The sequence below is a fragment of the Plasmodium fragile genome (genome assembly GCF_000956335.1).
Source record: "Plasmodium fragile strain nilgiri unplaced genomic scaffold supercont1.46, whole genome shotgun sequence".
NCBI lineage: Eukaryota > Apicomplexa > Aconoidasida > Haemosporida > Plasmodiidae > Plasmodium > Plasmodium fragile.
Genome location: NW_012192626.1, coordinates 30,594 through 47,846, shown reverse-complemented (window position 1 = coordinate 47,846; position 17,253 = coordinate 30,594). Strand labels below are relative to the sequence as shown.

The 17,253-nt window shown below is 41.4% G+C and overlaps 6 protein-coding genes across 6 annotated transcripts in view; 3 read left to right on the top strand and 3 right to left on the bottom strand.

Annotated features, from left to right (window-relative positions):
• The window catches only part of AK88_03767 (uncharacterized protein), a gene marked incomplete at both ends in the record, with an annotated part of 9,368 nt that extends 4,747 nt beyond the window's left edge, over nucleotides 1-4,621 (bottom strand). Inside the window, 6 exons of the mRNA XM_012481377.1 lie at nucleotides 107-159; nucleotides 310-396; nucleotides 526-4,000; nucleotides 4,187-4,248; nucleotides 4,430-4,478; nucleotides 4,594-4,621. Coding sequence (XP_012336800.1) covers nucleotides 107-159; nucleotides 310-396; nucleotides 526-4,000; nucleotides 4,187-4,248; nucleotides 4,430-4,478; nucleotides 4,594-4,621 — 3,754 coding nt within the window. The remainder of the gene's footprint in view (nucleotides 1-106; nucleotides 160-309; nucleotides 397-525; nucleotides 4,001-4,186; nucleotides 4,249-4,429; nucleotides 4,479-4,593) is intronic.
• A 1,410-nt stretch (nucleotides 4,622-6,031) lies between these two features.
• AK88_03766 (succinate dehydrogenase, flavoprotein subunit) lies at nucleotides 6,032-7,933 on the top strand (the record flags this gene model as incomplete). Its single annotated transcript, XM_012481376.1, has 1 exon — nucleotides 6,032-7,933. One exon carries the CDS (start codon nucleotides 6,032-6,034, stop codon nucleotides 7,931-7,933), a length of 1,902 nt encoding a protein of 633 aa, XP_012336799.1.
• An 869-nt stretch (nucleotides 7,934-8,802) lies between these two features.
• On the bottom strand, nucleotides 8,803-10,506 carry AK88_03765 (uncharacterized protein; the record flags this gene model as incomplete). Its single annotated transcript, XM_012481375.1, has 1 exon — nucleotides 8,803-10,506. One exon carries the CDS (start codon nucleotides 10,504-10,506, stop codon nucleotides 8,803-8,805), a length of 1,704 nt encoding a protein of 567 aa, XP_012336798.1.
• Nucleotides 10,507-11,896: 1,390 nt separating this feature from the next.
• AK88_03764 (ribosomal protein L27) lies at nucleotides 11,897-12,409 on the bottom strand (the record flags this gene model as incomplete). Its single annotated transcript, XM_012481374.1, has 1 exon — nucleotides 11,897-12,409. The coding sequence occupies one exon, from the start codon at nucleotides 12,407-12,409 to the stop codon at nucleotides 11,897-11,899; it is 513 nt and encodes a 170-aa protein (XP_012336797.1).
• A 644-nt stretch (nucleotides 12,410-13,053) lies between these two features.
• Nucleotides 13,054-14,056, top strand: AK88_03763 (uncharacterized protein; the record flags this gene model as incomplete). Its single annotated transcript, XM_012481373.1, has 5 exons — nucleotides 13,054-13,243; nucleotides 13,418-13,452; nucleotides 13,580-13,615; nucleotides 13,779-13,843; nucleotides 13,960-14,056. The coding sequence occupies 5 exons, from the start codon at nucleotides 13,054-13,056 to the stop codon at nucleotides 14,054-14,056; spliced, it is 423 nt and encodes a 140-aa protein (XP_012336796.1).
• An 852-nt stretch (nucleotides 14,057-14,908) lies between these two features.
• On the top strand, nucleotides 14,909-16,882 carry AK88_03762 (uncharacterized protein; the record flags this gene model as incomplete). Its single annotated transcript, XM_012481372.1, has 1 exon — nucleotides 14,909-16,882. The coding sequence occupies one exon, from the start codon at nucleotides 14,909-14,911 to the stop codon at nucleotides 16,880-16,882; it is 1,974 nt and encodes a 657-aa protein (XP_012336795.1).
• Nucleotides 16,883-17,253: the final 371 nt, after the last annotated feature.

The following is a 17,253-nucleotide window of genomic DNA, read 5'->3' as shown; positions in this document are numbered from 1 at the left end:
AAAAAAAAAAAAAAAAATGAGTGGCGACACACAATGTCACATAAACAGGTGAACAAAAAAGCAACGCAATTTCGCGCATCCAAGTTGGCCCTGCTTCCAGACGTACCTTTCTTATACTCTTCTATGGGTAATATTTCACCGCCCCCCTTGAAAAAGTTACTGCGAAGGGAAAGGACAAAGGAGGAAAAATAAAATTCATAATTATGTCGTGTGTGTGGTGGTGAAATGAATAATGGAGTCGCATTGTAGGGAAAAATCCTGCCACTCTTTTTAGGTGGCCCATTTTTAAGGGTCCCTTCCTGCTCGTACTATATTTGGGGGCACCCCTTTTCCAGGAATAGATAAAAGTAGCTAGCCGTGTAAGTGCGAATGGTGGCGACGTCGTCCTTGCACAGTCTGCGGTGGGTGGGAAGGAAGTGAGACACGATGTGTGGATCCAGCAAATCCAGTGGTCCGAGGAACTACATCCAGTTCTTCGTTATCACGGAAACGACAACATCGCCTATGTAGCAGTGGCACACCTACCTGAGGAATAGGGGGAAGAGGAACGTACGGACGACCTCCGCATCCTCCGCGCAGGACAGCATCCGGAAAACCACCTTAGACACCCTCTTTCGCAGGGAATAATCCAGCGTCTTGCAATCCAGCACGTGTGACAGGTACGACATGAGGACGTTTTGTACTGGTCTCGGGAAAAGCAAAATCATTTTGTCGTACCTCTTAAGAATGGCCTTCTTAACCAGCACATTTGAATCCCTCAAAAAGTAACAAATGAAAAAATGAAAAAAAAAAAGGAAAGAATCTTCACTGTAATATTTTCTAAACCTTTGAATGTATTTCGCATATACAGCTTCATATTTGTGTAGAAATTTTTTGTAAAAAAAAAAATTTTCATTTTCTTCATTTCTAAAAAAATCATTTTCCTGTAGGTTGGCATTAATTTCGCTTTGCAATCTTTTTATTATATTGCTCCTCTCGAGCAAACCTCCCTCCGACCCTTTGTCCATTTTCCTTCCCACATCTTCACCCATTTCCTTAACCACCTGTTCATGGATCTCCCCCTCGGAATACCCACACTTTGAATAATTAACCTCTTCCTCTTTCTGCTTCTCGGTAGGTTCGTTTGCAGTGGGTGGCGTACTCTCATCCACTTCACGTCCAGACGAACTACTGTTGTCCAAATTACTTACCTTCTCATCACTCGTAACCGATTGCATGCTCTGTATGCGTTTCATATTGCAGTAGGTAGCGTAGTCTACATTGAACGTCTGTGTGATTTGAGGAAAATTTTTTCTAGTGGAATAATTCGTACCACTTCTTTGTTTTGTAGAATCCGTTTTGGACAGGTGAGGATAAGTAAATACATCATTCTTCCTCTTCAAAAGTATATCCTTTTCGCTCTGCCTAAATTTGATCATCATGTCCTCTTCCTCATTTAACTCACCAACACTCATTTGTAGCAAATCTGCTGGCTCCAAAAAGTTAACCAAAATCTCATAAAACAAAGACGCCATGGTCTTCCGAATTATGTAGTAGGGATAGGTACAGAGAAAAAAAAAAACGTGAGAAAAAAATCTGAAAAAATATTCCTTCAGCACTAGGATCAGTGTGGGCATATGCAGGGCACTGATATACACTGCGTTTATGTTATGCGACACGATGATGTTGCTTGGAGTGTCAAATAAAAACTTCTTCTTAATAGCCTCTACATTCACCGCTTCAATATTATAAATGTCATTTTCCTTCTGGTTTAAATGTATTTTACGTGGGCGCCGCTCTCTTTGCACATCCATTTTACCCCCCTTCCGAAGAAACGTTGCTCCGTATGCCATGTTCCCCTTTATTAGATCAACCTCACTGAAGTACCATCCTTTAATTTGATTTATGTCAATCGTCTTGTCATGATTATATATGCCGTCTATGTAGGTGATATCATTATAGGTGAGGTTAAGCAGTTCATCGTTATATTTTCCCTCATATGTAGGGTCGTCCCCCTTTTTCTTTTCTTCTCCTTTGTCTTCTCCTGTATGTTCTTCTCCCCCTAAGGGTACGCTCACCTTCTTGGCTTCTTCTTCGTCTGCATCGTGACCTTCTCTCTCCTGTGTGCACCGCTGCTCTTGTAGAGGAGATTCCTTACCTTTAACCTCCTCCTTCCCTCCCCCAGCTTCTCCACCGTGTACTTGAAAAAACTGGCGCACGCTCACCGAAGAATGATTGTTGCTAATTATGAGGTCGTTAATGAAACCATTATTAACAAAAATGGAAGTTGATCCTGGAGTGACGAGAGAGCACGTGGACGAGGATGGAAGCGCAGACGTAAGGAGTGATGTTGCATTGGACGACTCCAGCAAGGAAGACGACGAGGGGGAAAAAGAGAAGCCGCTCTGTACAGCTTCGGTTACTTCTTCTCCTCTGTTGACACCTCCCAATGTCTTATCCTGTGCAACTCCATCAGAATAATCTTCCTTCACATGATTGTCCGATGTTGAATAGTATCTGCTTCCCCCCATTTGCTTGGCTTCCACTTGCCCCTTCAACTCCGCTATATTGACTGGTTGGCTAACGTCGTTTTGCTCATCACTTGCGTTGTTCATCTTGCGTGTTACCTCTTCGTGAACTTCTCGCTTCCCCTCATGATCCCTTTCGCATACATCCGATTTATCTTTTGATGAGACGTATGGTGTGTCGCTTCTCCCCAAGTTGTCTTGGCTACTCTGACCTTGTGACATTTCACTTGAGTCGATACTGGGTCGTTCCTCTTCCGAAGGAGTAATACCATTTGGCATGTCCGCCTTTGGGTTACTCAAAATGTTTGCCTCAGCCACTGGGTGTTGTTCCTCTGTTTTGCGTGCTTCGCCCACTGCAACCGATGGCGCTTCTCCAACTGCAGCCGATGGTGCTTCTCCAACTGAAGCCGATGGCGCTTCTCCCACTGGGGAGGATAGCGCTTCGGCCCCCCGGGGGACGCCGCCCACCAAAGCGTAGGTGCTCTGGCGCTTGGCGGTGTCGTTCAAATAATTCAACGTAAACAAATGTGAAGAAAAAACATTATTGAAAAAAAAAATTATCTTATGAATGTAAAAAGGATGAATAAGATCCATGTCCTCAAAAAGACAAACAAAGAAAAGAATATTTATCAACGCATAATAAAAAATATATAAGTTTGTATGCTTCAGAAAATGATTAAAGAGAGGAACGAAAAAATGAAGAAAGAGACTCTTTGAATAAAGACACGACAAATGCACACAGTTGTACATGCTAATTATTTTAATAACGTCATTAGAATCATTACATAGCGATTTGAGCATAACAAATATTATTATCAACTCTTCTTCGTTTGCAATTTTACATATATTATGCAGGTAACAGGAGAGGAACAATTTGCTCTCTTCATCTTTTCCCCAAACGAAGGATTCTATACAAGGGAACAAATGCCTCGACACCATTTCTCTCTCAAATATATGGCAAATTTTAATTAACAGAACAAATCCCAGATTCTTGAATTTTTCACTCCCGGTCAGTGATAGTATGAAGGGGAAAATTATGTTCCTTCGGTACTTGGCCTTGATGTGTGTCGCTAGGATAAGTAGCGCCTTCATCGCGTTGGCGAGAACATCTGCGCCGTCAACACTCCCGCCTTGCCCATTTCTAATGATCCGTTCAAGGATGGGAAAGAGAAACTTAATGATATCTCCACACCCATCAGGCTCATTGTTACTCTGCAGCAGGTATGCACACAGATCACCCATCTGACAACACAACTCATATTGTATTTCTTCTTTGTCGTTGCTTAGTTTTACAAGCAAAGGATAAATCACCTTCTTAAAATCCTCATAGTCTATGCTATTTAGCGACTTCACTAATTCTTTAATAAAAATTATCTTCCGGCATTTCTTGCTGCTGTTTCCGTACAGTACAGCTCTTTCCAGGGTACTTAAATTTTCATCCACGGCCTCGTGAATATTCTCCAAGCTTAAATTGAACACACTCGATGTCAGGCCTATCAGCAGAGGGGTGGGAAGAGAAATACGTGTAGCTCATTCGCAATGGAATGGACGCACTACCGTGCCCGTTCTACACACATATAACTGCGTACACACGTGTACATATAAATATTTCCTGCCTCAAAATTTCCTCATCCCGTTTTAAATATTTATCTCTTCTTTCACTCCAAAAAGGCATATACCTGTCAGCTTGGCGAAGAAGCCATTTTGCCTATTCACCATCTTAGCGTCAGTATTTTGGGGTCTTTTTTTAAAAGGGGTGGGGTAGATACATTTGAGGGGGGGGGGGAGCTAACTTGGACTTGAATTATAGTATCATCCTTTTGAGTAACTTGTCTAGTGGAATGTGTACGCACTCACGTCGTGATGAAAAAAGAGTCATACAAGGAAAACGGATGTGGTGTCTCTCCTCCCAATTTTGGTACTTCGCCTGGTTCAAAAACTCTTCATATATGGTGTCTACTGTTATGCGGTCTGCGAAGGAGGAGTATATTCCCTTTGAAAGTGCTTCTTCACCCTGGAGTATGTATCACAACGGTGAACAACTGCGGCTGGATGTTGAGGGGTCATTGGGGGGTTTTGCTCCTACCTATACACATAAGGAGACATTCACTCATATTATGCTTCCCAACCACAACAGGGAAATGGAAATGCTAAACTTTATGGACCTCCCGAAATCGCCACTTAACCAAATTTGAGGTGGAAGTGCTTATCTTCATAAACAAATGGCTGGCATCGTCGACCTAACCTTTCATGTTTGAACCAGGTTTAGGATAGTTAGGGTTCATGGGAAAAGCCTATTATGCGAAGGGCAAAGCGGCAGTTGTGCGTCTGCAGGGAGAGGTCATCCTCTAGCCTTCCTTCAGCACCGCGTGTATGTTTGCTTTCGCATGCGCATTTATACGCTCTGGCCGACTGCTCTGATCAAGGGAGTTCTTGTGAAATTATTGCACGCACTTTTCTGTTCACGCCTTGGATCGTTTCTTTATTTTTCGAAAGAGCCTTGAGCTGTCACACAGATGATTAATTACACATTCTGCAATGTCGTAATGTCAAAGTTGGATTTTTTTTTTTTTTTTTTTTTTTTTTTGGGTAAGTTGGTTTTTTTTTTTTTTTTTTTTTTTTTTTACTTGGGGTTTGGGGCCTTTCGAGAGGCTCCACTATGGATTGGTCACTGTGCAAAAGGGGAAAAAAAAAAACAAAAAAAAAAGGTGCAGTGTATACCTCCATAAGCATGTTTCCACCAACACACTCATGATGATGATCGACCACATGGGTGGGTAGAGTAATTACCTGCGTCAGGCGGACCTATAGATATGTCCCACATTTTGGCAGGGGGGGGGTACAATCAACACATAACTTTGTAACGGCCTTAACTTGGCATGTAAGATGCGTCAAAATGTTGCAGGCGTATTTATTTATTACTTTTATTTTATTTTTTTTTTTAACCTTTTCGCCATGTAGAGGAGGCATTTTTTTATTTTTGTATTCGTCTCTACACAACTTTATACCAGCACGCGCAACTTGGTAGCTTTAATTAATGCGCATTTTTTTCTTCCCCTAAATTCTTGTTCACAGATTTGCGTCTGTATCCGCGCAGCACCTGGTGAACGCAGTGTGTAGTTTCATTTTTTGCGCTTCTCTCCCAGCGTCATACATCTCAAAAGGCTTTAGTACCATACTGGAGAAATTGCTCTTATTCTCCACTTACCCCCCGTTTTTTTTCCCCCCCGAGTTTAGCAGTCACCCACTACACTTACGCCAAGTGCACACTTGCCATCGCTTTAACAACAATTTCGAAGCAGAAGAAGACTCTCCATAGTTTGGCTCCGCAAAGGGGAGAAGAAAACACACACGTACTGTGCTGTGCATATTTCTCATGTGGCAAATTCGAGACGAGAAGCATTGTACCAGCGTAGTCAACCTGGTCAGCCATCTGTAGTGGTTGCTGCTGCAGGCTGGCCCCGTTTATTCCCTTTTACTTTTCTCGTATGCTGACCAACCCAAAATAACAATCACCCAGAATAATGTTGACCGTTCGCCGCAAGTGTTACCCCGCTTTTCTGCGTGGGACCCGCCTTAACTTTTCAAGTGTAAAAAAAAAAGCGTACGAAATTGTGGACCACCACTACGATGCAGTGATAGTAGGCGCAGGAGGAGCAGGGCTCAGAGCCGGATTGGAATTGTCCAAAAATAATTACAAGGTAGCATGTATAAGTAAATTATTTCCTACAAGATCCCATACCGTCGCAGCACAAGGGGGCATAAATGCCGCACTAGGTAATATGACTGAAGATGATTGGAGGTGGCATGCCTACGATACGATCAAAGGATCCGATTGGCTAGGGGATCAAAATGCAATTCAATATATGTGTCGAGAAGCACCTGCATCTGTTTTGGAGCTAGAAGAATTTGGGTTACCTTTTTCTAGGACAAAATCAGGAAAAATATATCAAAGGGCATTTGGAGGACAAAGCCTAAAATATGGAAAAGGGGGACAAGCATATAGATGTGCAGCTGCTGCGGATAGAACAGGACATGCAATGCTTCATACCTTGTATGGCCAATCATTAGCACACAACTGTGTTTTCTTCGTTGAATATTTTGTACTAGATTTGTTAATGGCAACCCCAAACGAATGTATTGGTGTTATTTGTTTAAATATAGCTGATGGGAAAATACACAGATTTTTTTCACCTCACACTGTAATTGCTACTGGGGGGTATGGTAGAGCTTACTTGTCTTGCACATCAGCACATGCTTGTACAGGAGATGGAAATGCTATCGTTTCGAGGAGCAAACTACCATTGCAGGATCTTGAATTTGTCCAATTTCACCCAACAGGAATATATCCAGCTGGGTGTTTAATTACAGAAGGGTGTAGAGGTGAAGGAGGCATACTTAGGAACAGGGAAGGAGAAGCGTTTATGATGAGGTATGCTCCTAAAGCGAAAGATTTGGCTAGTCGAGATGTAGTCAGTAGAGCCATGACCATAGAAATAAATGAAGGCAGAGGTTGTGGTCCTAATGCTGATCATATTTACCTCGACTTGACACATCTTCCTTATGAAACATTGAAGGAAAGACTACCTGGTATAATGGAAACAGCTAAAATATTTGCAGGAGTTAACGTCACCAATCAATACATACCTGTACTCCCAACAGTACATTATAACATGGGAGGCATACCAACCAATTATAAAACACAAGTGCTAACACAAAAGGTTAATTTATCCAAAGGGGTAAGCACATCCGATGAGAAAGATATTATTGTTAAAGGCCTTTACGCAGCAGGAGAAGCAGCTTCTGCATCTGTTCATGGGGCAAACCGATTGGGTGCTAATTCTCTCCTAGATATTATTGTCTTCGGAAAAAGGGCCTCCCTAACCATCATGGAAATTGATAAGCCAAATATACCCCCCATCAGTGCACAGGCAGATATAGGTGATGAAACCATACAACGTCTAGACAAAATCAGATTCAACAAGGGAAATATTTCAACAGCACAAATAAGGAAAAAAATGCAAGTGTGCATGCAAAAACATGCTGCTGTCTTTAGAATTGGACCCCTCCTAGAAGAAGGCTACAAACAAATACTTAATATCTGCTCCGAGTTTAATGATGTGTACGTTGCGGACAAAACGCTAACTTGGAATACTGATTTGATTGAAACGTTGGAGTTGGAGAATTTACTAACCTTGGCATCTCAAACCATTTTAGCCGCCATAGATCGAAAGGAGTCCAGGGGGGCCCATGCAAGGGACGACTTCCCCGAGAGAGACGATAAGGCCTTTCTTAAACACTCCCTAACTTGGATGACTCATAGGGATGTTGAGAAGACCAAATATTTCACCACCTACAGGGGCGTCATCACGGAGCCGCTGGATAATGAAATGGAGCACGTCCCTCCCGTCAAAAGGGTTTACTAAGGCGGGCCGCGTTGCCACGTTGTCACGTCGCCACCTTGCCGCGTTGCTGTTTGGACACCTGCATTGAAGGATGTTTCCTTTTTTTTTTTTTTTAATAAAAAATCTCCTCGAACGAGATTACCATAAAACATAGCCCACCCCCCCAATGGGGTGATCTTCAAAAAGTTCTTATTTGCCCCCACCCAAAACTACTTCATTTGTGACTCGCCCCAAACTGCTACAATGATTTTCCAAACATTTCAATTCGTCGTTTTTTCCTCACCATGATGCGTGTGGCGTACGGGGCCCAATGGCTTTTTCCCGCCTTGTTATATCACACACTCGGGCGTACCTTCTCTGGGCATTCATCATAGGTGTACGTCGACGCGTGAGGGAGAAAAAATGTATAATTGATGCATTCCACGAGTTGGCTAACTGCTTAGCGGTTTTACCCCAATGTGCTACTTCCTGTGGAAGCTCTTGTGTAATATCCCTCTCTCTTTTTGAAACCGATATGTCTAATTGCGCAAATGAAAAAAAAAAAAAAAAAAAAAAAACATGCGCTTAACCGTTATGCCCATTTGTGTCTCCATTTTAGTCCTTTCACTTGTGGTAGAGGAAGACTTCCCACTTGGCGTGCAACAGGAGGTTCTCTTGTTGTGCCGTCGCGTCGCGAACCGATTCGATTCGCGTGCAAGGGGACACTTAAAAAGGTATAACATGTGTGCAACATACCGTCGCACATGGTCATAAAATTTACAAGGCATGCAATGTAGTAGGGAGTTTTTGGAAGCAGGCAGATGAAGCAGGGAACGCAGAAGGAGAGATAAAGGGGACACGCATTCCCCAAATGGACCGAGAAGAACCCATTTCTCTCTACTGCCCATTTGCTACCCCGCACGAACCTTCCTAAACCCCACAGAAATCAAGCGGTCCAAACAGACGTACCCAAAGTTCACCCAGTGACCATGCGAATAGGTCAACAGCGCCCCCGCAGTGGAAACGACCCAGATATGCCCATCGTTGTCAAAATCCATGGCACATATTTTCAAATCATCCTTCACAACTTTTTCATTCCAGCAACCGTCCTTTTCACACCAGATTGCCAACGCCCTCTTCGTGTTGATAGCCCACAAATCTCCCCTACTGTCAAAGGCTACACTAATCAATTTATGGAATCCTGAAAATCTCACTTTAGTCCATTTTGTTCTATTCCATTTGAGCAACTCTCCCTTTCGATTGACACAGCATAATACATTTCTCTTATCAAAACTGATGTCTACAATTTCTTCGTTACCTAAATGGCCAAAATTTTTAAAACTCTTTTTCATCCTTTTCAGTAGCTCGTATGAAGTATTCACACACCAGAGGTGTCCTTTATGGTCATATCTAGCCCTAGTCAAAAATTGGAAATAACTTTCTACTCTCTTCCATTCAAAGCCATTCCACAATCTGAGTACACTATTTTTATCAACGATTATCATATGCTCGAAAAGCCGTAACCCTTTGGTCATATCGAACATGTCTCTTTTGAAATTGATTGAAAGGTTGTGTGGTAATTGTTCCCTACAACTTCGATGTATTGGCGCTTTGGTACAGGACTCACCCTTTTGCGCACATTGGTTATCACGTGGAGATGTATATTTCGGTTCTCCATTCCTACGCTTGTATTCCTTCATGGTGTCTCTACCTAATACGTGGTCCTTGTTCCCCTTACGGGGAGTACTCAGCCGATCACTGTTTAATTGTTCAACTATTCTGCTATTTTTTCTTTCCCTCTTTTTCTCCTCTGCATTGCTCCTACTCACATGTGCTTGACTTGTGCTAATCTTCTCATCACCGTTTGACTGGAAATTTGTCGAAATGGAAATGTTATTTTGCCTCTTGAGACCTTCCAAAAAGGTATCCTTCTCACTAGTACCTACCGTGACACTTTTTTCTTTTCTTACCTGACTTGACTTGGTTGGATGTTCCCCCTTTTGATCCACCACATAGTCATTTTGATTTTTCCTAAAGTCCACAGATCGGTATTCGCTTTGCACGAATGACAGATTTTTCTTACTGTCCATGTCTCTCTGAACACTAATGGGTGTTGTCTTTCTTTCTGCTGGAAGAGAATTCATTTTACTTTTATCAACGTCGAATGGGGGAATTTCCCTAACATATTCTGGCCTACTTTTGTGAAATGCCCTCACCTGATTGCTACCATCATAGCTGTGGTTAGTAGGCACTTTAATTGAATTTGCGTAATTGGCTACAATGTGGTTTATGTCGGTGTTGTTCAAGTCCCAATGCTTGGCCAGGCCCACCACGCCCATCGTTTTCTGTCGTTCTTCTCTTCTCTTCGGTATATACTGCGAAGTGGTATGTTTCAAAGGCTTCATTTCAGAGCCATTTCGGTGCCCATAATATTGCACATAATTCTTCATGCTATCGCCCGCGTTTGACTCATGTTGACTGCTAACGGGGCGAACATTTATATTCCTCGATGCGTAGCTTCTGTAACTTAAAGCTGGGGGATTCACTTGCTTGTTGTTCACATTGATCACCATGGGGGGTGCGTACTCGTGATTTGTCCTTTGGTTCCCAAACATCGTCGTGGTTATCGCTTCTATATCGTTGTTGTTGCTTTTTTTTTTGGAGGGGGAAGACACGGACAAATCCACCAGCTTAATTTCTCCCCTGCTTGTGAGAAAATTTCAAATGGCAGTCTCGTATCTGGTTATTATGCCTTTGTGTGATTGCAGCGTGATGGACAATGCAGGCCTTTTTTTTTTTTTTTTTTTTCTTTTTTGCGCACAAAACGGTGCGTGTTTGAGTGTGCTACTCGTATAACATGAAATATAAGTAATTCACCTTTAGTGCAAAGCAATTGGTCAAACTTTTACAAAGCATTAAAAAGAAGTAACGTGCGCCTGCGATGAAACCTGTAAGTGAACTAAACACACACACACAAGATCTTTCACTTTTTGCTCTTCAGGAATGCGGAAAATACGTGCCCGAAGAAAAGGAATTCATTTATAAAAATTCGTTACAACACATATTTTGCAACTGTAGACAGTTATGGCGATATATATACTCCATCGTTTTGTTCATTTTTAGCCAGCTGCATTATAGCTAGCTAGTTTTTTTTTTTTTTTTTTTTTTCCCCATTTGTTCTAACAAATAACCATAACGTCATAAGGATAGATTTTTTCTTCAATTTGTGAAGGAAGCACTGATCTATTGTTCAACAAGTAGTAGTACATTTGTGTCCTTCAAAAGAACAGGTAATTGCTCCCCTTTGGTAGTGCTGTCTACTTCTCATTGATGATACAACTCAGAGGGGGGAACAAACTAGGTGCTCAAACTCTTACAAATAAGTAAGCCATTCTGCACACACGCACACACGAAAAAAAAAAAAAATAATAATAAAAATATGAACCGTTCATATTTTTTCATAATAATTAAGTCTTTGTACAAGGGAATTACGAATAGTTCACATTTTGCAAAATGGGACTCCCTCACGAAGCCACATAAGCAGTGCGACATTTTTCACCAATGCGGTTGGGCAATCTCAACCGTTCCTTCTCCAGCTATTCTGTATAAAGGGCTAACCCCACAGTCGGCACACTTTAAAACGACGCAGAAACGTTTAAAGATGACAAGGCACATTATATAGTTTAAAAAATGTTTAAAAAAAATTGGCATGTCAATCACAAATAAGTTGCAAAAGGGACTCAACAATATCTACATAAAGTTCTACTCCCGTTTTGCATTTCCCCCAGGGGAAAATTAAAACCGAATTTTAGTATATTCACAAAAAAAAAAAAAAAAAAAAAAAAATACTTTAAAAAAGTAAGAGAACCTACACGGCTCTTTTCCTTTCGCATGAATGCAGAAATGTGGTTAGTAAAAGAGCCTATCGTTTTCTCCAAACACAACGAACAACACCTCTATCTACACCTCCTTACAAATTCCCTTCCCATGTCCCACATCGTCTGCTCACTTCGCTGAGGTCCACACCCTCGACAAAGTCAAGATTGTTGGATCCTGCCGGTAAACGTCCGTATACGTCATTGGCTTTGGGTCGCTCACATCAACGATACTTACAACTCGGTTGAAAAAGTGGACTTTCCCCGATTTCGTAGCTATAAGGGTGAAATCTCTTCCCTGCTTAACCCCATGACCAGGTTTAAAGGTCCTTCCTCTCTGTCTAACTATAATATTACCAGCATGGGCGAAATTATTTCCAAGTACTTTTACCCCTAAGTTTTTGGGGTTACTGTCTCTTCCGTTTTTCGTGCTTCCCACTCCTTTTTTTTTGGCCCATAATTTATTTAAACGTCTGAATTGCCCTATACTCACCATTTGGTCATAATTTTTCATAAAACATTCTTGCGCTTTATTTTTTTTTATAAAAAGGTTACTGTTAAAATGGCTAGCTGGTACTAGGCTGCTTCCTGATGCGTTTATGTTGTTCACGCGTAGACGCTTTTTCTGTGTCGTTCTGATCATTTCTGCACCCCCACGATGCCTTAAATATGTTCCTCCGTACTTCGCTGCGTGTGCAAATTCTTTCGTGCATATAGCACATTTGATTAGAGCAACAAAAAGAAACAAAAGGTGAATTCTCATTTATGAAACAGTTGCATACACCGACGAGGGAGGGGAAGCTGTGGTGATTTACTTTTCAATCTTCTTTGCACAGAAAAGGCTATTCTCTCATGTGTGCAATAATTTCACGCTTGCCTTAAACAGGTGGGAAAACAGGTAAATGTACAACTGACACGTAGAACGCTCGTTCGCTTATCCACACTCACGAAAAAAAAAAAAAAAAAAAAAAAAGCTACTGCGGTGGGTGAAAATGGAAGTGACTCATAGTACACGCACGCGTGCACTCACAAACTTGCACGTTTATGTTTTTGCCTTTTTGTGTGAAAAACTTCTTTCTCGCTTCGCCGGAACAAAACGGATGCATCACTCAGCGGCATGACTACACGCCCATTCAGCGCGCGTAACACATGCTTTAATCCAAAACATAAAATTTCACGTTGTGTTGTCTTAAAGATCACGCTCCATATGCACTTGCAAACCGACACGATCAGACACGAACCACCTCAAACGGAGTGCATGCATATATACACACTATTCAATTGAAGATGAAGCAATCACTCTTTTATTTGCTCCTTCTGTTCTTCCTATCCGTTGCAAAAACGGACGATGATGCATACGTCGAACTGGACGAACACGAACTGCAACATAAATTCAGCGTCCGTGTCTTGCGAGGGTCTTCTGTGCGGTGCGGTTTGGACCTTCGGGATGAGGCCGACATTGAAATGAGGACTTTCTGTAAGTGCCCTCACTAAGTGGTCGACAATTCCATTCTTAGACTCCCTCCATTAGTTATTGCGCTATCGCTTAGCCGCCCTATCACTACTTTACCCTTCTATACTTGTCCTATTACCTTTCTCCTTTTTTCCCTTTTTCCTATTTCACCAATGTTCCCAAATCGGCTATGCACAGCCCCGGGGGTGCATATAATGCCTCACATACTATCGGTAGCACACCAGAAGAGCGCCCCTTCACATTTGCCGACGCTCATTCCCCTTAAAAACTGCCCCGTCTCTCCCTATGCACAAACCTGATCATGCAACGTTCTAAATTTTCCTCCCCCCAATTTCGCAGGACTACCAATTTGGCTACGCCCAACAGAAAATTATAGTAAATGAATGAGCACTTAATTGTGTGCAGCTTGCGCGTATTGTCTGTGTCTTGTCGAATGGTTTGCTTTGCTTGCCTTGGTGTTTAATGACTCGTGCCGCTTAGCACGCCGCCCGTTTAGTTGCTCACCCGTCCAGTCATGCACACTTTCCCCTCCCCCAAGGTCGGCGAACACAACATCACCCCCTTAAATGAGGGACTGCGAGGAATGTGCGTTGGAGAGCTAAGGTTTAAAGAGATTAATATCTTGCTTCCAAGAAAGGACAAATGCATATAATAAAGGCAGCTTACATCACACATGTACATGTGATTCCTTCATGCATTTGCTCCTTCCCCTATAACAGACGAGTTGGCATCCCCGTTGGTGGCCTCGGAAAGGTGTACTATGAAATTACCTTGAAGGACTACACAAAGGGAAACCCCCCAAGAGACGAGCTGTAAATCTGGTATAGCCCTTTCCTTTGCAAATGTGCTGTTGGGTGTAGCACAAACTAGGTGTATATCCACGTTTACATTTGTAATACGTTTACGCGGGGAGCAAATCCCCATTTGTCCCAGTTTTCTGAGTGGAAGTGCTACCCTTCATGTATACAATTACGTACCCATGTGTATGTGCTCTTCCCGCTAACATGTTAAACGCATCAAAAATAAAAACAAAAAAAAGTGCAAGCAATACAGCACAGTTTCGTGAAACTACAATGGCAACGTAGTCACTGTTTTTTGGCGAAGCAAAATGCAAAGTAAGGGATCGAACGGGAGGCCATTTTAAATCTCCCAACGTAAATAAAAATTGTGGGGTGGGTTGATATGGCACAACATGAAATAAGAACGACTCGACAGAGAGGCTCCAAAAAAAAAAAAAAAAAAAAAAAAAAAAAAAAAAAAAAAAAAAAAAAAAAAAAAAAAAAAAAAAAAAAAAAAAAAAAAAAAAAAAATGGGCGCACTTGTACCAAACCAAGTATACAAATAGGCGCAAATATAAACAAATTAGAGGGCTGCAAAAAGGTCAAATGTTCGCAGTCCAAGCGCAACTGCTTGGCATTTTTCGCTGAGCTTTGCAATTTTAAACAATACACCATTGCAGCTACATAGGGGAAATTTATATATATACATATGTATGTATATGTATGCATATATAGCAGCCATATGCAGGGGAGTTAGCATCCCTTGCGCGAGTAAAACTGCGGGGTTAAGTCATCCGTTCGAGCGTTCTCTGCAGAGGTAGTACTGTGCCGCCCTCTGTCAAAAACAAAAACAGGAACGCGCTTCAAAAACCAGGGAACCTCCCCCAAGATGTCGCTCAACATCCAGGAGCAACAAAAAAACAGCGCCATCAGCATGCTGAACCTAAACGAATACAATGACAACCTAAGCAGTAGTGGAAATATCTTGTACTATTCGCATGACAAAATATGGAAAATATTAATATACGACTCGGAGGGACAGAACATCCTTGCCCCGTTGCTGAAGGTGGGCAATTTAAGGCACCATGGAGTAACCCTAAATTTAAATTTACACAGACAAAGAAGTACCATCCCAGAAGTCAATGCAGTATATCTCGTAGACAACAACAAAGAAAATATCGACACAATTGTTAAGGACATGTGCAATAATATGTATGGAAGTTACTACATCAATTTTATATCTTACGTGTCTGAAGAAAATTTAGGCTACTTTGCAAATGAGTGTGTAAAAAATAACGTTGCTTCTCATGTGTCCAAAATTACAGATAGGTATTTAAAATTCGTGAGCTTATCTAGTAGTACCTTCTCTTTGAACATTCCAAATTGCTTCAAAATTCTACATGCAAATGAAGATCATGTGATTCAAAATGTGATGGACAAGATAACTGAAGGACTCATTTCTTTTCTTGTCACTTTAGGCATTATCCCTATCATTAGGGTTTCTTCTAATTCCTCTTACCCTTCCAAAACGATCGCAGAAAAACTACACAAGAAAATTTACGAACTCGTCAACATAAGGTCCACAAATAATTACATTTTTAACTCCAAAACGGTGCAGAGACCGGTTTTAATTTTGGTTGATAGGGAAGTCGATTTGAGTGTCATGGTGCAGCATGCATGGACATACCAGGCACTCATTCATGATGTGTTTGATATAAAGCTCAACAAAATAAGCCTCCGCCAAGCTGGTGAAAATGGCACAAGCACATCCCTCACTGGAAGCAGCACACAGCACGCACCTATAAAAAACTACGACATTGACAACGGAGATACCTTCTTCTCCACCAACTGCAATAAACCCTTCCCCGAAGTGGCTAACAATATTAGTGAGTGTTTAAATGAGTACAATGAAAAGATGAAAAATTTAAACAAAAATGAAACAGGCGGAAGCCTCTCCTCTGGGGGAGGTATAGTAGGCACTAATGTCGGGGGGGATAACATCACAGGAGGACTCATGTCCGCAATGAATATACTCCCAGAAATGACTGAACATAAGAGACTGCTAGACATGCACACAAATATACTCACCGAATTGATAAAAAATATTAAGGATAGGGAATTGGATAAATATTATGAAAATGAATTTGACTTTGAAAGTTGTAATGAAAAAGTTTGCATACAACACATGAAGGATATTCTTACCTCATCAAAAGGAACACCCATGGATAAGTATAGAGCTTTTTTATGCTTATATTTGGCCAAAAAAAATATGAACAAACAGGCAATGGACTCATTTTTGCAACAATTAAAAAATATGAACATTGACATTTCAGCCATTTATTTTATAAATCAATTGGAAAAATTAAAAACCATGAATATACATATACATGTGACTACCCCCCTCACCCACTCGAACAGCGGAACAACCACAACAACAACCTTTAAGGATCAACTCAATACGTACAGTAATATCTTCATCGATAAGGGCATGAACATATTACAGGGGGCGAAAATGCTATTGCCAAAAAGAAGGGAAATTAAAATTACCAAATTGGTTGAAACGCTAATTGAAAATAAACCCTCCTCCTCTTTGAACGACCAATTTGTATACATCGACCCCAAGACCCCTCCAACTGATAAAACCACCGGAAACAACAGTCTCGAAAAAAATTATATTAAACAGGATCATGTAAAGGATTATATCATTTTTGTTATTGGGGGGGGAAACTACATTGAAGTTTCCGCGTTGAAAGACTTGGAGGAAAAAATGAATAAAAAAATTATTTACGGAACCACTGATTTTGTTCGTCCGGAAAATTTTGTCCAGGAGATCAACCAGATAGGTGTTGCCTTCTCAGGGTGAAGTTCATTGTGGTTCATTCGTACATGCATAATTTAACCGCTCAAACGTTGCTTAATTACTTATGGGGATGTGCCGCTCTACCACAGTTAGCCCTATTATTACACCACGTATCATACGGGACCCCCCTCGCAATGTTATAAAATTTTATTTACCAGCTTCAAGTTACCATAGAAGGTAGCCAACAGGCGGGTGGGGCAAAAAAGACAAAGTCCCAACCAGAGCAGTGTACCATTTGCCTGTGCAACATTACACGCAGATGAGACTTTTTAGCTAGCCCATTTTGCAAAAAAAAGGTCATCTCATGGAGGAAATTCTTTTTTGTAAACTCTTCCTTGTGGGTGCATTCGTCTTTTTTTTTTTTTTTTTTTTTT